General features: G+C 51.2%; 1 protein-coding gene across 1 annotated transcript in view; it reads right to left on the bottom strand.

The window, feature by feature from the left end:
• The window catches only part of Dnmt1 (DNA methyltransferase 1), a 28,545-nt gene extending 13,535 nt beyond the window's left edge, over nt 1–15,010 (bottom strand). The window contains exons 1-12 of the mRNA XM_090335731.1: nt 14,813–15,010; nt 9,427–9,463; nt 7,980–8,087; nt 7,365–7,572; nt 6,896–6,971; nt 6,303–6,381; nt 4,799–4,833; nt 4,393–4,459; nt 3,848–3,879; nt 3,150–3,225; nt 1,046–1,077; nt 655–730 (exon numbers count right to left, since the gene is read on the bottom strand). Of these exons, the coding sequence (XP_090191857.1) occupies nt 655–730; nt 1,046–1,077; nt 3,150–3,225; nt 3,848–3,879; nt 4,393–4,459; nt 4,799–4,833; nt 6,303–6,381; nt 6,896–6,971; nt 7,365–7,572; nt 7,980–8,087; nt 9,427–9,463; nt 14,813–14,892 (906 nt within the window). The 5' untranslated portion in view covers nt 14,893–15,010. The remainder of the gene's footprint in view (nt 1–654; nt 731–1,045; nt 1,078–3,149; nt 3,226–3,847; nt 3,880–4,392; nt 4,460–4,798; nt 4,834–6,302; nt 6,382–6,895; nt 6,972–7,364; nt 7,573–7,979; nt 8,088–9,426; nt 9,464–14,812) is intronic.
• Between the last annotated feature and the right edge of the window lie 378 nt (nt 15,011–15,388).

Raw genomic sequence — 15,388 nt, 5'->3', positions numbered from 1 at the left:
AAGCAGAGATCAGACAGTTGAGCAGCTCAGGTGGATAGTAAGGATGGCAAGGCTGGAAGCAATCTTAGATCCCCAGGTCTCCCCAGGAAACCCCTCACCTCCAGAGTTCTCTAGAAAATACTCACCCTGAAGCCTGCCACCTCACCCGGCACCTATTACAACAGAAATGAAGGGGGCAGGGAGACCAGGCAAAAATGGAGAACAGAAAGTAAGACTTCCACCTTGCACAAGCTGGAGATCTGGAAAGCCCAATGGTATGTGTAATATGTGTGTGTGTATGTGATAGATGTGGTTCATTATTGGCCCAATGTGACATTCATGTGATGGTCACCAACAAGCTCACATGAAACTTGCTTCCTGGAACATGTTCCTAGGTTTAAGACACGACAACATTTGTCTAGATCTTACACAGGGCTCAGTTCCAAGGGGAGTTAGAGCTGGGTGTAGCAGTTCATGTATGTAACCCCAGCTACATAGGAGGCAGTGGTAAATTAATCAGGCAGGGATCTCAGCTGTGAAGCAGAAAGGGCTGGAGGGGTATAAGGTTCAAGTGACAGCATTGTCTACCAAGCCCCAGACCCCAAGTTCAAAACCCTGTGCTGCCAAGACTTTTGAAAAGAAAAACCACCACGGCAATCGAACAGGATGCCTTACCCTCTCACGTGTGGCTCTCGAGGCAGACGTGGGTGGAGTTGATCGCTTTTCGGATCTCGTTTTACGTCTGGGAGTTCTGTCCAAGTGAGCCAATACTTCAGTGTTAGCTGGAAAAGCCCTGTTGCTATTCTTGGACCCAAAGGGACAAGGCTCAAGGCTCCATTCAAACCCTGCTAACTTCATCCCCCAGAGACAGCTGTGGGGACCCTAGTAGCTTCCCCAGTGGAGGAAAGGGGCCTCAGGCTATGGCACCCACACAACTGAGCAGAGGGGAAGCTGGCACACAGTGTGGTGTCGTCCTGCTTCAGGCCAGTCCTGTCCCCATGGCACCCCATTATTCCTAGGCAACTCCAGGACCCCACACTTCCATGCAACCCCCCCCCCGACTTACTCCTCAGTTTGACTCCTCGGCCTCTTTTCGTCCTGCCAGGGAAAGGGACGTGGAGACAGGAGAGTCAGTCAACAGGGATATCAGAAAGAGCGGGGTAGCTGGGGCAGCAGAGGCCTGGGTGCCCCGGCAGGGGCCAGGCTTCCCAAGTAGACTCCCCCCATTAGGTCTCCAACCCAACAAGTAGTAAAGAAACTTTCACACTCCTAGCATTGGTAAGAAAAATGTATTTTTAAATCTGAGCTGAAGCTGGACAGAGTGGCTCACATCTGTAACCCTAGCTACTCAGGAGGCTGAGATCTGAGGATCGAGGTTCAAAGCCAGCTCCGGCACTGAAGTCTGAGAATCATCTCCAATTCACCACCAGAAAACTGGAAGTGATGCTGTGGTTCAAGGGGTAGGGCAGAGGCCTCGAGCTGAAGAGCTCGGGACAACACCCAAGCCAAATTCAAGTCCAAGACCAACAACAACAAAAACCGAACATCTTGAGCTGGGCACTGGTAGCTAGCATCTAATCCTGGCTACGTAGTCAGATCTGAGGATCACATCTTCAAGCCAGCAGGTGCAGGGAGTCCGTTAAGCTTCACTGGGTGTCAGTGGCTCCTGCCTGCGATCCCAGCTACTCAGGAGCCTGAGATTTGAGGATTGTGGTTCAAAACCTGGGTCCAGGCAGTAAAGCCTTAGACTTTTCTCCTGTGAACTCTTAGAAAAGGCTGGAATTGACACACTTACGGTTCAAGTGGTACAGAGCTAGCCTTGAGCCAAAACCTCAGGGACAGGGCACAGGACCCGAGTTCAAGACCCTCAACTGGGAGATGAATTCCTTAATCAACTACCAAAAGTCTGGAAGTGGAGCTGTGGCTGAAGAGGTAGAGTGCTAACCTCCAGCAAAAAACTAGGGATAGCTTCTCAACTGAAGAGTTCAAACCCCAGTATGGGTTGGGGGTAGAATCCTTAGATCAGTCATTTATCTTCCTAAAGCAGGGACATGAGGGTGCTGGGGACTCACCCCTGTAATCCTATCCACTCAGGAGGCTCATGGCTTCAAGCCAGCCAGGACAAAAGATCATGAGACTCATCTCCAATTAACCACCAGAAAACAAGTGGAACTGTGGCTCAAGGGGTAGAGGACTAGCCTTGAACAAAAGAGCTCAGGGATAGCAACTGGGCTCTGAATTCAAATCTAACAAACTGACTATGAAATTCAAGTCAATTGTAGGCAAAAGGCCAAGACCGATCTTCTCAAATCCTCTACCAGGAGACACAACTGCCAGCTGTGAGGATGGCCCCCAGATGTGCAACAGCTGGGGACTCCTAGGGGAGGCTCAGAACCCTGGATGGGCCCTTGGCCTCTTCTCTAGATGCTGCCAGGCTCCAAGACTCAAGGCTAGGTGTGGGGCAATCCTCATTCTACCTGCACATAATGACCCGTCCTGGGCCCCGAGGCCTGGCCCTGTCCCTCAAGTGCTCCTGATGGGACATCTGCAGACATTTGTCCACACTGAACATGTCACCATCCATCTTACTCCCTACACCCCACAAAGGAGCTAGACAAGTCCCACACCACAGCATGACGGAACGATTCTAGCTCTATATACACGCTCCCTTGGCCCTGCCCTGATGCCCCCCTCACAAAACACCAGCAGCTTTAAACACTCCCCTGGGGCTGGGAGCATGGCCCAGTGGTAGAGTTGCTTGCCTGGCATATACCAAGTACCACATACACAGAAAAAGTGCTGCTTGTGACTCAAGCAGTAGAGCGCTAGCCTTGAGAAAACTCAAGGACAGTACTCAGGCCCTGAGTTCAAGCCCCAGGACTGGCACAAAGTAGAAATAAGCATGTTCCCTTAGCCAAGTTGGAGGCCAACGCCAGGAGAGGGGCGCATGAGAGCAACACTCCCCCCGAAAGGCCAGCCCTAGCAGACCGCAGCAGGACAGACAGCCCACAACCAGTGCCCCCAGGAGACAGGCTTAGCCTCGTCTCGTCAAGAACTGCCCCCCCAGTATGTGGGGCTAGATTTGAACCCAGAATCCTGTCCTGCGTGTCCTCCCCCCCGCCCCCCAATCAAGAGTGTATAAAGCAGAGGGAAGGAAAAAAAGCCTCTACCTTTACACTCGCCTCATCTTCCATTTTTATGTCTGGTCCGGGGCTGGCTTCTGTGTCTGGCTCTGACTTAGGTGTTCTGCAAAAACAAAGCACAAGAGGCTGTGAGGGGCTCTGCGGCTCCTTCCTTGCCGAGCTTTGTCCCAGAAAGCCCCAGAGGCCTCTGCGATGGGTTTGTAACACAGGAGATCCCAGGAAGGGAGTGTGGTGCTCGTGTTCCCGGGTTGATTTTGTGCCAGTCTGGAGCTTGAAGACCTCAGGACCTGGATGCTGTCCCTGAGCTTTTTTTCTCAAAGCCAGCACTCGAACACTTGCCCCACAGCAGCACTTCCAGTCCTTTCTCTGATGGTTCACTGCAGCTCCCTGTCCCACAGGCTTTTCTGCTTAGGCTGACTTTGAAGCAGGATCCTCAGATCTCAGCCTCCAGAGTAGGGTTACAAATGTGAGCCACCAACGTCTGTCTCAAGCATTAGACGTTTAACTAGGCACAGCATACACGCCCATAATCCCAGCCCTAGAGGAGGCCTTGCCTAGCATCAACAAAGCCCCGAGTTCGATTCCATAGTACCACATGAACAGCAAAGACCGGAAATGGTGTTGTGGCTCAGGTGGTAGAGCTCTAGCCTTGAGCAAGGACGGTGCTCTGGCCAAGTTCAAACCCGAAGACTTAAAAAGAAAAAAAAAAGGTCAGCTAGACTTACAGTAGTTGGTCAGGATGTGGGAGGTTCTCGACCTAGGAGAGAAGAAACCAGTAAGTTTCTTACCTTTCCAAACTGTCCTATAGCCTATAGAGAAAGGAGCCAAATGTCCCTACAGTCTTATAGCAATCAGGACTGGCTATCATCCAGACAATTCTTTTTGGAGGGATGAGGAGACAGAACACTAAGGAGATTCTTGGGGGCTGGGAATGGCTTATTGGTAGACTGCTTGCCTACCATGCAAAGCCCTGGGTTTGATTCCTCACCACCACATACACAGAAAAGGCTGGAAGTGGTGCTGTGGCTCAAATAGTAGCACAGAGCCCAAGAAGCTCCGAGACAGTGCCCAGGCCCAGAGTTCAAGACCCAGGATTGGCATAAAGAACAAAACCCTGGTTGATGTCTGGAGAGTCTGAGGACCACCGGGGAAGTCAACGGCCATCTGACCAAAGTCAAAGGCCAGTCCCACCCATTCAGAAGGCCATGTCCTCCCGCCCTTATTCTAAGAGAAGAGTGGGGTGGATGGGACCCGGGGTGACAGGCTTTACTCTGCTGCTCATCTCTCGGACTCCTGGTGAAGCACTCTCCACTTTTGCTGCGGGAATCTCGTCGCCTCTGGACAACACAAAGCACCAAGCACTTCAGACTTCTGTCATATAATGGACTCATTCCCCAAAGCACCCCACCCCCTACCAGGGGTCTCAGGGCTCCTATGCTGCAGCCAGTTCTTCCTCAGTACATCCTGTCCCCTTGCTTCTGAATCTCACTTGGCCACAACTCATTTTTTGCAACAAAGGGGACATTACAGGAATCAAAACAGAGGGTTTTGATCCCAAACTCAAATTAGCAGGCCTCTGATGGAGGAACTCAGTGGCAAGCTTTGTGAAGCTCCCAGGAAAGTTCCAAATGAAATGCAATGCGTAAGATTAAAAAAGGAATAGAAAAGATTCTTACGATTCTGTCGACATAACTCTACGCCTCTTCTCCTCCTGTGCAGGGGAGAGGGAGGAAAAAAATAGATTTTACTTTGTCAGTCCTGGGCCTTGAACTCGGCCCGAGCATTGTCCTTGGGCTTTTTCAAGGCTAGCACTCTCCCACAAGCCACAGCTTCACTCCCAGCTTTGTGTCTATGTGTATGGTACTAAGGATTCGAACCCAGGTCATTGTGCCTACTAGGCAAGCACTCTAACACTAGGCCAGCCTCCTGGCCCCAGAATTGAATTTAAAGGAATATAAGCACCAAAAGCACAAATTCAAATTAAGTTAAGCTGGAGACTGGGCAGAGTAGTGCACGCCTTTAATCCCAGCACACAGGAGGCGAAGGTAGGAAAGGCATTTGGAAGCCATTGTGAACTGATCAAAGAGCTCATCAAGGAATACACATCATGTGGTTATGAACATGTAAGAATAAAGGTGTGTGTAATAAGGGAGTGTACCCTAAGGCTGGCAGCCTGGGTTTTCGTTTTTTTGGTCACTTGTGGGGCATGAACTCAGGACCTGCGTGCTAGGCTGAGCTTTTGTGCTCAAAGCCAGCAGTTTACCAATTTGAGCCACAGCTCAACTGCTGGTTTTTGGTAGTTAGAGATCCTGAGTCTCATGGCCTTTCCTGCCTAGGTTGGCTTTGAACCAGCGATCCTCAGATGGAAGCTGGGCACTGACGGCTCACTAGGGGCACTGACCTTGGGGTCCCATTTGATGCTTAGAGGGGAGCCCAGCAGCAGGGCGCACACTTAGCACACAGCTACAGGGGTTCCAGTCCTAGAACCCCACTGTATCATCACTGTGGTCAAGATGGGTCCTGGGCTAGAAGCATGGATCCAGCAATTGAATGTTATCAAGTGGGAGGCCATGAGTTCAAACCGCAATATTACCACCCCCTTGTGTTGAATGGAAACCATTTGTACATCTACTTACAATTTTAAATTCAAAATAAGGCTGGGCGTGGTGGCCCACACCTGTAATCCTAGCTACTCAGGCTGAGAGTTAAGGATCGAGGTTCAAAGCCAGCCTGGGAAAGAGAAATCCAGACATTTCTTCACGAACCAAACAGCTGGAAGTGGTGCTGTGGCTCAAGTGGTAGAGCACTAACCTTGAGTTTGGGGATGGCACCCAAGCCCCAAGTTTAAGCTGTAGGACAGCACAGAGGGATTGGAAGGTCGAGTTCGTGGAGCCAGGTGGAAGGCCTTTCATTCAATCCTGAGCACTGAGCCTCCAGTCTCAGCCGTGCCCCCAGCTCTCCAAGGCCCCAAATGTAGACACGCAGGTCTAACTTGCACATGGAGCACCAACCAATCCCAGTCTGCCTCTGGACACTTTCTCCACACAGCCCCAGATACGCATGCACACCCTGTGGCGGCACTCCCAGGGGAGCACGACTGCAAGGGCTGTGCAGGAAAGGCCGCACACCGGCCTCCTGGCCACACCACGCACACACCCCGAGTGGACAAGAGCAGCCCACCTGATCATGTTTCTTGTCTTCCATGGAGTCTTCCAACTTCACACTTTCAGATTCCTCCAAGGGCTTCCGCTTGGTGGGGCTGTGGCACATTGTGGAGTGATGAGTTCAGAGTCCCAGCCAACTTCCACATTCCCTTGCCTAACAAATCCACTTCCCGAGCCTCAGTGCCAGCAAATGACGCTGGGTCAAGTGCTAGCCTTGAGGACGGTCTGCGCCCACCCCCGCCCAGCTCCAAGCCCCATGTCAATAAAGAAAAAGCCACCTAGGCCACAAGTTCAAGCCCCAATATGCAATTAAATTATCTGGCCAGGAGTTTGGCCTAGTGGTAGAGTGCTTGCCTAGCATGCATGAAGACCCAGGTTCAATTCCTCAGTACCACCTACATAGGAAAAAGCCAGAAGTGGTGCTGAGGTTCAAATGGTAGAGCTCTAGCCTTGAGAAAGTTCAAGTCCTGAGCTCAAGTCCCAGAACTGACGCAAAAATAAAATCTGCAGCATGAAAATCATTGATGCTTTACACCATCTCCATTTATGTAGCATGACCAACAAGCCCCAAGCAATCGATGCCCGATGCCCTACTTAGTTGATACTGACCCCTTGGTGAAATGGGATAAGATCGAGGTCTGCCTGGTGGCCCTCCTGGTAACCACGTAGCTGGATGAAGTTTCGGCTACGCAGAGAAACAAGGAAGACACCGTTAGGAACGGACAAGTGCACAGGCATGACCTACTTCAAGGCCAAGCTACTGCAGAGAACCAGGACCTGGCCAGTAAGCACCCTTACAGTTCGATTTTGGTTTCCAAGGTAAGGTTACAGTGTGGCCTTCAATTTATGATCCTCCCACATCAGCCTCCCCAACACTCACTACTATAGACATGCACCAGAGCCCTACCCATTTATGTGATTTGTTTTCTTCAAGCTAAAAACCCAAGTTTACCAATTCCCAAGTTAGTGCTTCAACTCAAGAGCACCCACCCCCAGACCTCATCCTCCCCACCCCTAAGTCATTCACACACACAAGCCACAGGCTCCAGGAAGCCCAGAATAGCACCTGTGGCCTTACGCTTATTCTCCAAATTGGCCTTGCTTCTACGGGGCGTCCGAAGTTTCGAAGTGGGAGTTGGTGTGTTCAGATTGGTTATTCCAACCCTCCGGCCTTCTCGATTCCGGTTTTCTAGGTAGCCATTTGTTTGTCGACTGAATGTGTGAGCTCCGTTTTCCAAGGACAAATCTTTATTTAAAAGGGATTTGACTTTAGCCAGGTAACCCTCCTACAGTGGGAAAGGATAATTTAGCAGTGAATGCAAACAACTGACATCACAAAAAGGAGAAACCCCGTTCCCTTTACAATTATCAGGTAAAAGGGCAAGTGGGGTGCTTTTTGCCTCCCTGTTATCAAGTTTTTGTCAGTCTCGGGTGTGTACGAACTCAGGGCCTGGGTACTGTCCCTGAGCTTTTGTTCAGGGCTAGTGCTCTACCACTTATGAGCCACCGTGTCACTTCCTGTTTTCTGCTGGTTCATTGGAGATAGGAATCAAGACTTCCCTGCCCAAGCTGGCTTCGAACCTTGATCCTCAGATCTCAGCCTTCTGGACAGCTTAGTGGTATAAGCAAGCCAGCATCTGGTCAGGGAGATTTCTTTTATGAAAGAAAGCCAGGAAGCCTAGAACACTCTTACCTCAGATAATTCTTCCTTATGCAATTTGGTTTCCAAATCACACAACTGATTCTTTATTTCGGTTTGCAGAAATTCGTGCAAGAGATTCAATTTCTCCTTCACGCACTCCTAAGGGAAGGATATTGGGTTTGAACAGTACTCAACTGCTACATAGCCACTAAAAGGATACATCAAGAAATTCCCTGCCTTCAAAACTAGTGACCCAGCTCAAGTCAACAACACGTCACAAAATCCAAAGCAGGCCCGGCGGACATGGTGGCTTATGCTCGTCATCCTAGGTACTCAAGAAACTTCGATCTGAACATGGCAGTTCTAAACTAACCTTACAAGTCAGGCCTTAGAAGTCCTTAAGACTCATCTCCAATTAGCCAACGAAAAAAGCCAAATGCAAAGGTGTGGTGCACCAGCTTTGAGCTATCAAATAGTCAAGGAAAAGGGCCTAGGCCCCAAGTTCAAGCCCTAGTACAGGCACACATGCACATACACAAATATTCGGCCTTCACCAAGTGCGACTCATAGTCAAAAAATTCCAATAATTGAGTTTATATTTGACTAATTCTGTTTATATTCGACAAATTGTGTTTATATTCTAAGTTTATTTCTAGTCCTGGGGCTTGAACTCTGGGTCTAGGCATTGTCCCTGAGCTTTTTCTACAGACTAGTACTCTTCCACTTGAGCCACAGCACCACTTCTAGCTTTTTCAGCAATTGTAAAGTAAGTCTCATGATGGGCTGGGAAGGCGGCTTAGTGGTAGAGTGCTTGCCTAGCATGTGTGAAACCCCAGGCTCAATTCCTCAGTACCACTTAAACAGAAAAAGCCAGCAATGGTGCTGTGGCTTAAGTGATAGAGCACTAGCCTTGAGAAAGCCCAGGAACAGTGTCCCAAGGCCCTCATTTCAAACTCCAGGACTAGGGGTAAAAAAAAAAAAAAAGTCCCACGAATTCTCTCCTGCCCAGGCTGGCTTCAAACTGCAATCAGATCTACTCAGCCTCCCGAGTAGCTAGGATTAGAAGCTCCAATTCTAGGCCAGGATCCAGTGGCTCACACCTAGGTGTCATTTATATCCCTTTCTCCCTGCCCCCTTATTCCCTAAACCCTAGCAGAAACAGTTAACATGATATTTACATTGTATCACATGTTATCACCTAGAGATAAAAGTATACAGGAAAAGAGTTAAGTATGGACAAAACAAATGGTCAGCATGTAAGAAAATAGCAACCAGGAGCCCAGCTCATGCCCGTCATCCCAGATACTTAGGCTGGTATCTGAGGATCAAGGTGTGAAGGTAATATGGTTAGCAAAGTCCCTGAACCATCTCTCCACTGAAGTAGCAAGAATCCAGCAGCATAGCTGTAGCTCAAGTTCTTGAGAGTGCCAGCACTGAGTCAAAAGTCTCAGCAAGAACAGAAGGCCCTGAGTAGGCAAAATAATTTTTAAAATCTCACCTTTTCTGTTAGGCTGTCTCTTTCCAAGTCTTTGAGCCTAGGGAAAAGGCAATGGAACATGGTTACCAACTTCATTTCTGAGAATTTTCATGACTTCCTGGTTTGGGGAAAGGAGTTGTCCCACTGTTGTGGTCCTTCTGTGGTCCTTCTGTCAGTGGGTGACAGATCTCTTGTGGCTCTTCTTCCAGTTAGGTGTGATAGCCATGTGCAAAAGGCTGTGGCTAGTGTTAGTGATCTTACGAGCGCCACCCTGAGGTGACGGAAAGAACCGACAGCTGACCATTACAGAACCAGAAAGGGTATTCAGATGGGCCAGCAGTTGGGTATGCTGATGAACAAGGGAGCTGGAGATCAAGTTAGAAGAGGTAGCTCACGCCTGTGATTCTATCTACTCAGAAGGCCGATACCCAAGGATGGCAGTTCAAATCCAACCCAGCCAGCAAAGGTCCGAGACTCATTTCCAGTTAGTTAACCACCAGACAATTGGAAATGGCTCTGTGGCTCAAGTGGTAGAGCACTAGTCTTGAACTAAAAATAAACTCTGGGAAAGCACCCAGGACCCGAATTCAAGCCTCAGGACCATTAACAAAAAAAAAAAAAGGTGGCTTGCTAGGTCTGAGCAGGATTGCAGCTCTGTGGTAGTAAACTTGCCTGGCACACAGGCCACCCACACACCCCTATGCAGACAGGAGGGACTGGGGGGTGGAGGGGGGGAACTGCTGGCTTCTCAGTAAAATACTCATCTTTGATAATGTATCAAACCAAAGTTTTTCCATGTGTGGGTCACATGCGATCTACTTGGGCCGAGATCTGAAGATTACAGGCCTGAGTCACCAGTGCCCAGCTTCAGGGAAAAAATTCTGAGAGTCCATCCCCAGAGTACTGGAAGGTGTGGTTCAAATGGTAGAAAACCTGCTAGGAAGCCTGATCCAGTACCAAAAAGATAAGCCAAGCATTGGTGACTGACACCTGTAACCTTAGCCAACTCAGGCTGAGATCTAAGATCATGGCATCAAGCCAACTTAGGAAATAAAAGTCCATGACACAGATCTCTTAATGAACCACCAGAAAACCAGAAGTGGAGCTATGGCTCAAGAGGTAGTGTTAGCCTTGAGCTAAAGAGCTCAGGGACAGTGCCCAGGCCCGAGTTCAAGCCTCATGGTGTGTTTAATTGGATTTTGATCTATAAGGGAATAGAGAAGGATCAGACAAGGGAAAAATAGACAAAGGGCAGACAATGAGAAAAAGCCAGAGAAGGCACAGGAGGCTCCAGAAGCTGCCTGCAGATAGAGCAGAAAACAGGTCTAACCAGCTGGATTGGTGTCTGGCTTTTGAAATGAGGGAGCCCTGGGCAGGGACCAGGCTAGTGACATCTCTGGATCCTGAGCCCAGCAGTCACACAGGCCAAGAGCTCAGTGATTAGCTGAAGGGGCAGACAGCTCTGTTTGGCTTTTGTAGACCAGTACTCATGATGGGCCAGGCCAAACTGGAACTTAAAGCTTAGGGTCAGTGCCAGACCCATGTCACATTGCGGACCCAGCTTCCTGTTTCCTACTCACATTTGTGGCCATGTACCGCGTGACAGGTCATCTCACAGTAAGCTGGATGGCTGGAAAATGGTGCTACCAGGAAGGGATCTCTTAAACTTTTGCTGGGTGGCTGGAAACAACATTGAACTACAAACCACGTGATTACCTAGAGCCTGTGTAACCTGGACTCCGGAAGCCCCACAACGACTTCCAGGATTGTCGAGCGCTGGTGGGGGGGGGGGGGGGAAGAGTCTGGCTGGCTCCGGGGTAGAAAGCCGCGTGGCACATGCTCAGATCCCAGGTTCCATCCCCATCACCCGGGGGGCAAGAAAAACAATTTCAAAAACTGCAAGAATGACCAGGAGCACGTGGCTGGCAAAAAGTCATCCCTGCCCGGCAGGGCCTTGGCCTGAGGCGAGTCTAAAATGAGAACAGCTGCACGACTCGGCACCTCTAGCCAGAGGCATTTCAGATTTCAATCCCGAGTAGACCTCGGCCTTCTGGGTCACGCTGGCCTGGGGTGCGCATGCACTGAGCCCTTAGCCACGCCCCTGGGTGCCAAGCCACACCCAACCCCGCCCCTTCGAGGTAGGCGGGCCACAGCTTCTGTCTTAAGCACCTAGACAGTGCTTAGGGATCATCAAGTTCTCCACAAGGGTCCAGTCTACTCTCCCAGGGGGATCTGTATTCCGCCTCATGCCCAGGAATCAGGGCGAGAGAAGGATCAAATACACAGATACAACCTTTGCTCACTCCAGAGCCCGAGACCCCTTGACTCCCACTTGTTTTCAGAAGTCATTTTAAGAGGTAAGAATAGCAGGCCGGGAGTTTGGCCTAGTGGTTAAAGTGCTTGCCTAGCATGCATGAAGACCCAGGTTCGATTCCTCGGTACCACATACATAGAAAAAAGCCGGAAGTGGTGCTGAGGCTCAAGTGGTAGAGCTCTAGCCTTGAGAAAGTCCAAGGACAGTGCTCAGGCCCTGAGCTCAAGCCCAGGACTGGCAAAAGAGGTAAGAATAGGTGTGAATATACCTAGGCCAGGCACTGGTGCTCCACACCTCATCCTAGCTACCCACAAGGCTGAGACTTGAGGTTTGATGGGTTTTTTTTTTTTAAAGAAGCTCAGGCAGCAAAGCCTCCAGGATTCGTCTCCAGTGAGCCAGCAAAAAGCTACAAGTGGGCCAGGAGTTTGGCCTAGTGGTACAGTGCTTGCCTAGCATGCAGGAAGACCCAGGTTCATTTCCTTGGTACCACATACTTACAAAAAGCCAGAAGTGGCGCTGTGGCTCAAGTGGTAAGAGTTCTAGCCTTGAGAAAAAAAACCCGGGACTGTCCTCAGGCCCTGAGTTCATGGCCCGGGACTGGAAAAAAAAAAAAGCTACAAGTGGAGGTGTGGCCTAAGTGGTAGAGCACCAGGGAGCTATGCCTTAGCCTTACTCCCAGGCCCCAAGTTCAAGTCCAGTCCTAGTAAACAAATTATGTATATACGGAATTTGTGTGTATATAAAAATAGGTCAATAGAGCTAAAAGCTGAGTGCTAACTAAAGGGCGTATGACAGGATGCACAGGGCAGTGGAGAGTCCTGAGTGAACTGATCCGAGACACAACCATGCAGGCACGGCCTAGTGTAAGAAGTTGGCCCAAGGACCACCCAAGAAGCAGATGGAAGCAGTGAAGCCAGGGCGGGCAAAGCCGGAGCAAGAAGAGGGAGATAGTCTGAGATGTAGCGTTAAGTAGTCTTGAGTTTGTTCCACAAGCCAACAAGCCAACAGCATGCTTCAGGAAAATTAATCTGGAGGAAGCATGCAGTATAATAGAAAGATTACAAAATGGCAAGAGATTACAAATGGTACCCCAAATTCAGCAGTGCTGTTCTGAAATGTAGTCTGACAAGAGGGATAGAAACCAGGGCCTCCTACAAGCCAAGTACAGGCTCTGACACTAAGCTGCAACCCCACGCTACCCTTGCTTAAGTCTGGCTACAGGGCTTAGGGGCAGAGGACCTACCCAGAAAGCTGAGGCCCCTACCTCAAACTCCAAGGATCACACACAAAAAAGTATTTTCAGCTTTGCCCTATTCCACATCCACTTCTGTGGGGGAAAAGAGCTAGAGTTTAAGGCTTTTGAGACCCAGCTATCTCCTCACAAAGTAAAAAAGCTGTAGTAACTGCAAAGGTTCATCACCTTTAAGGGGTGGGAATGTGGCTTTAGTGGCAGTGTCTGCCTAGCCTTCATGAAGGGCCCTGGGTTAGACTTCTCAGTACCACATGAACAGAACAAGGCGAAAGTGGTTCTGTGACTCAAGTGGTAGAGTTCTAGCCTTAAGAAAGTCCAAAGGACAGTGCTCAGGCCCCAAGCTTAAACCCAGGACTGGCAAAATATAAACAAATACTACCAAAAAATACACAATTCTTACAGAATTTAAGCAGTAGAGCTTCTCCAACAAGTTCAAGACCCCAAGTTCATGTCTTTAATTGAAAAGGTCTTAAGTGGACTGTGGGCTTAACTTGGTGGACAACTTCAGAAGACCCCATCTCAAAATCAAAGGGGAAGTAAGATCTGGCAGGGCGTGGGTGGCACATTCCTATATTTCTAGTTACTCATGAAGTCAAGATAGGATCTCTGTTCAAAACCAGCCTGGACAGGAAAAAAAATCCATGAGACTATCTGCAACTCATCCACCAAGAAGCCGTAAGTGGTGCTGTGTGCTGTGGCTCCAGTGGTAGAGCGCTAGCTTTGAGAAAAATGTAGCACAGGGACGGCATACAGGCCCAGCAAAGAAGAAAAATCCTGTAGCTCAGTGCTCTAACGCGTGCCTAGCGTGGTTCAGGTCATTGGTCCCAATCACCTATGTCACAAAAGTTTTGAAGTCATACCACTTCATCTCCCAAGGCCCGAACCAGTGCTGGCCTGGCACAATGACAGCCACCACCAAACTCGAGAAGGGCAGGAATGGGGTCTGGCCAACAAGGTTTAGGGTTCTCCAGGCCTAGTCAGGGCTCTGATTCATGCACAAGGCTCTGGCAAGAACAAAAAAGTTTCTACAACTGCTTTTTGAGGACAGGCCAGATCTCTCTTCCCGCCAACTCTTGTGCACAGAAAACCACCCCCACAGAAACCATCCTTGCTTCGAGTTGAAGAGGAAGCCATGATGGCTGAGGGTTATCCCCCATCCCAGGTACACACTTTAGAACTACTGGCCCTACAGGCTCGACTCCCTGGTTGGGTGCCCACGTCCCTGAGGGGTAACCTTCTACTTGAAGGGACCCCAGGGCCTGCAGGCTGCATGCACCATGCAAGCTCCATGCACCAAAAGCTCCCCTGCGCGAGGAGCAGCAGAGACTGTTCAGCCGTGGGGATGAAGATCCAAGGAACCCCACCCCCAGGCTAGCCCTGGTGGGTGTGGGGGGGGAACCAGGCCAGACACCGGAAGTGGAAGCCCAAGAGGATGGGGGCTCCCAGCGGCTGCCGGGCTGCCCACTTCCTGCGCGCCCGGGCAGGCGGTGCCAGACACCAAGCCGGTTGTGTCCGAGAGGCACCAGCCAATGCCCCCCGTCCTTCGTCCACCGGGTGCCCGTGTGTTTATTTTCCTGATGGGTTTTTGTTTGTTTTTTTGGCGCCAAAGGGCCTGGGAGGGAAAAACGGCGGGACCGGAAGCTCCGTCCTGCCCGCCGCCAACCGCTGCGCGCCTCGCAGGGCCGCCCTGCGCATGCGCGCCCGCCTGTCAGCGGAGGCCACAGGCCACGGCGGGGCGGGGGGAGGCGCGAGGGCGAGACCCCCGCACGCCCCCATCCCGGCCGACGCCTCGGCCCGTCCCCGGGTCCCCCCCCGACCCCACTTTCGTCCTGACCACCTACCGCCTACGGACATCCTCGGGGAGCGAGATGGCCGGGGTGGCCAACGCGGGCACTCGGGCCGGGGCGGTTCGGGCCGGCATCTTCTCCCAAGCTGCACGAGACGCGATAGCAGCAGCAACAAGCGGCGGCGGTGGTGGTGACGGCGGCGGCCACAGCGCTGGGGGCCCCCGAGCTTTTTTTCGCGCGGAAACCAACGGGGAGGGGCAGCGCGAGCGGAGGCAGACCGTACCACCCGGGCCCCGGGCGCGGGGGGAGAACCGGACGGACCCCGCTAGAGCGGCGCGCTCTACTTCGCTGGGGCCGAATGGGGCGCAGGCGTGCGCATGCGCCGCGCGGGCCCAAACTCCCCCTTCCCAGCGCAGCCCAATGGTTTCGCCCAAGCCCGGCCCACGCTGTGGTCTACGGGAGGGGAGGCGGGGGAAGACACGCGCCGGGGCGGCCGCGGCCATTCATTCATTCCCCCTGCGCTCCTTCTCCGCGGGATGCCGGAAACCCCCCCCAGCCGCTCCCGAGGGCTAGGTGAGCATCCCCACTCCTATTTGTTCACTGTGCGACCTTGAGCAGGTCCTTTGCCAC

Source organism: Megascapheus bottae, chromosome 1, assembly GCF_031878675.1.
Source record: "Megascapheus bottae isolate mThoBot1 chromosome 1, mThoBot2.hap1, whole genome shotgun sequence".
NCBI lineage: Eukaryota > Metazoa > Chordata > Mammalia > Rodentia > Geomyidae > Megascapheus > Megascapheus bottae.
This window is presented reverse-complemented; position numbering and strand designations above follow the sequence as displayed.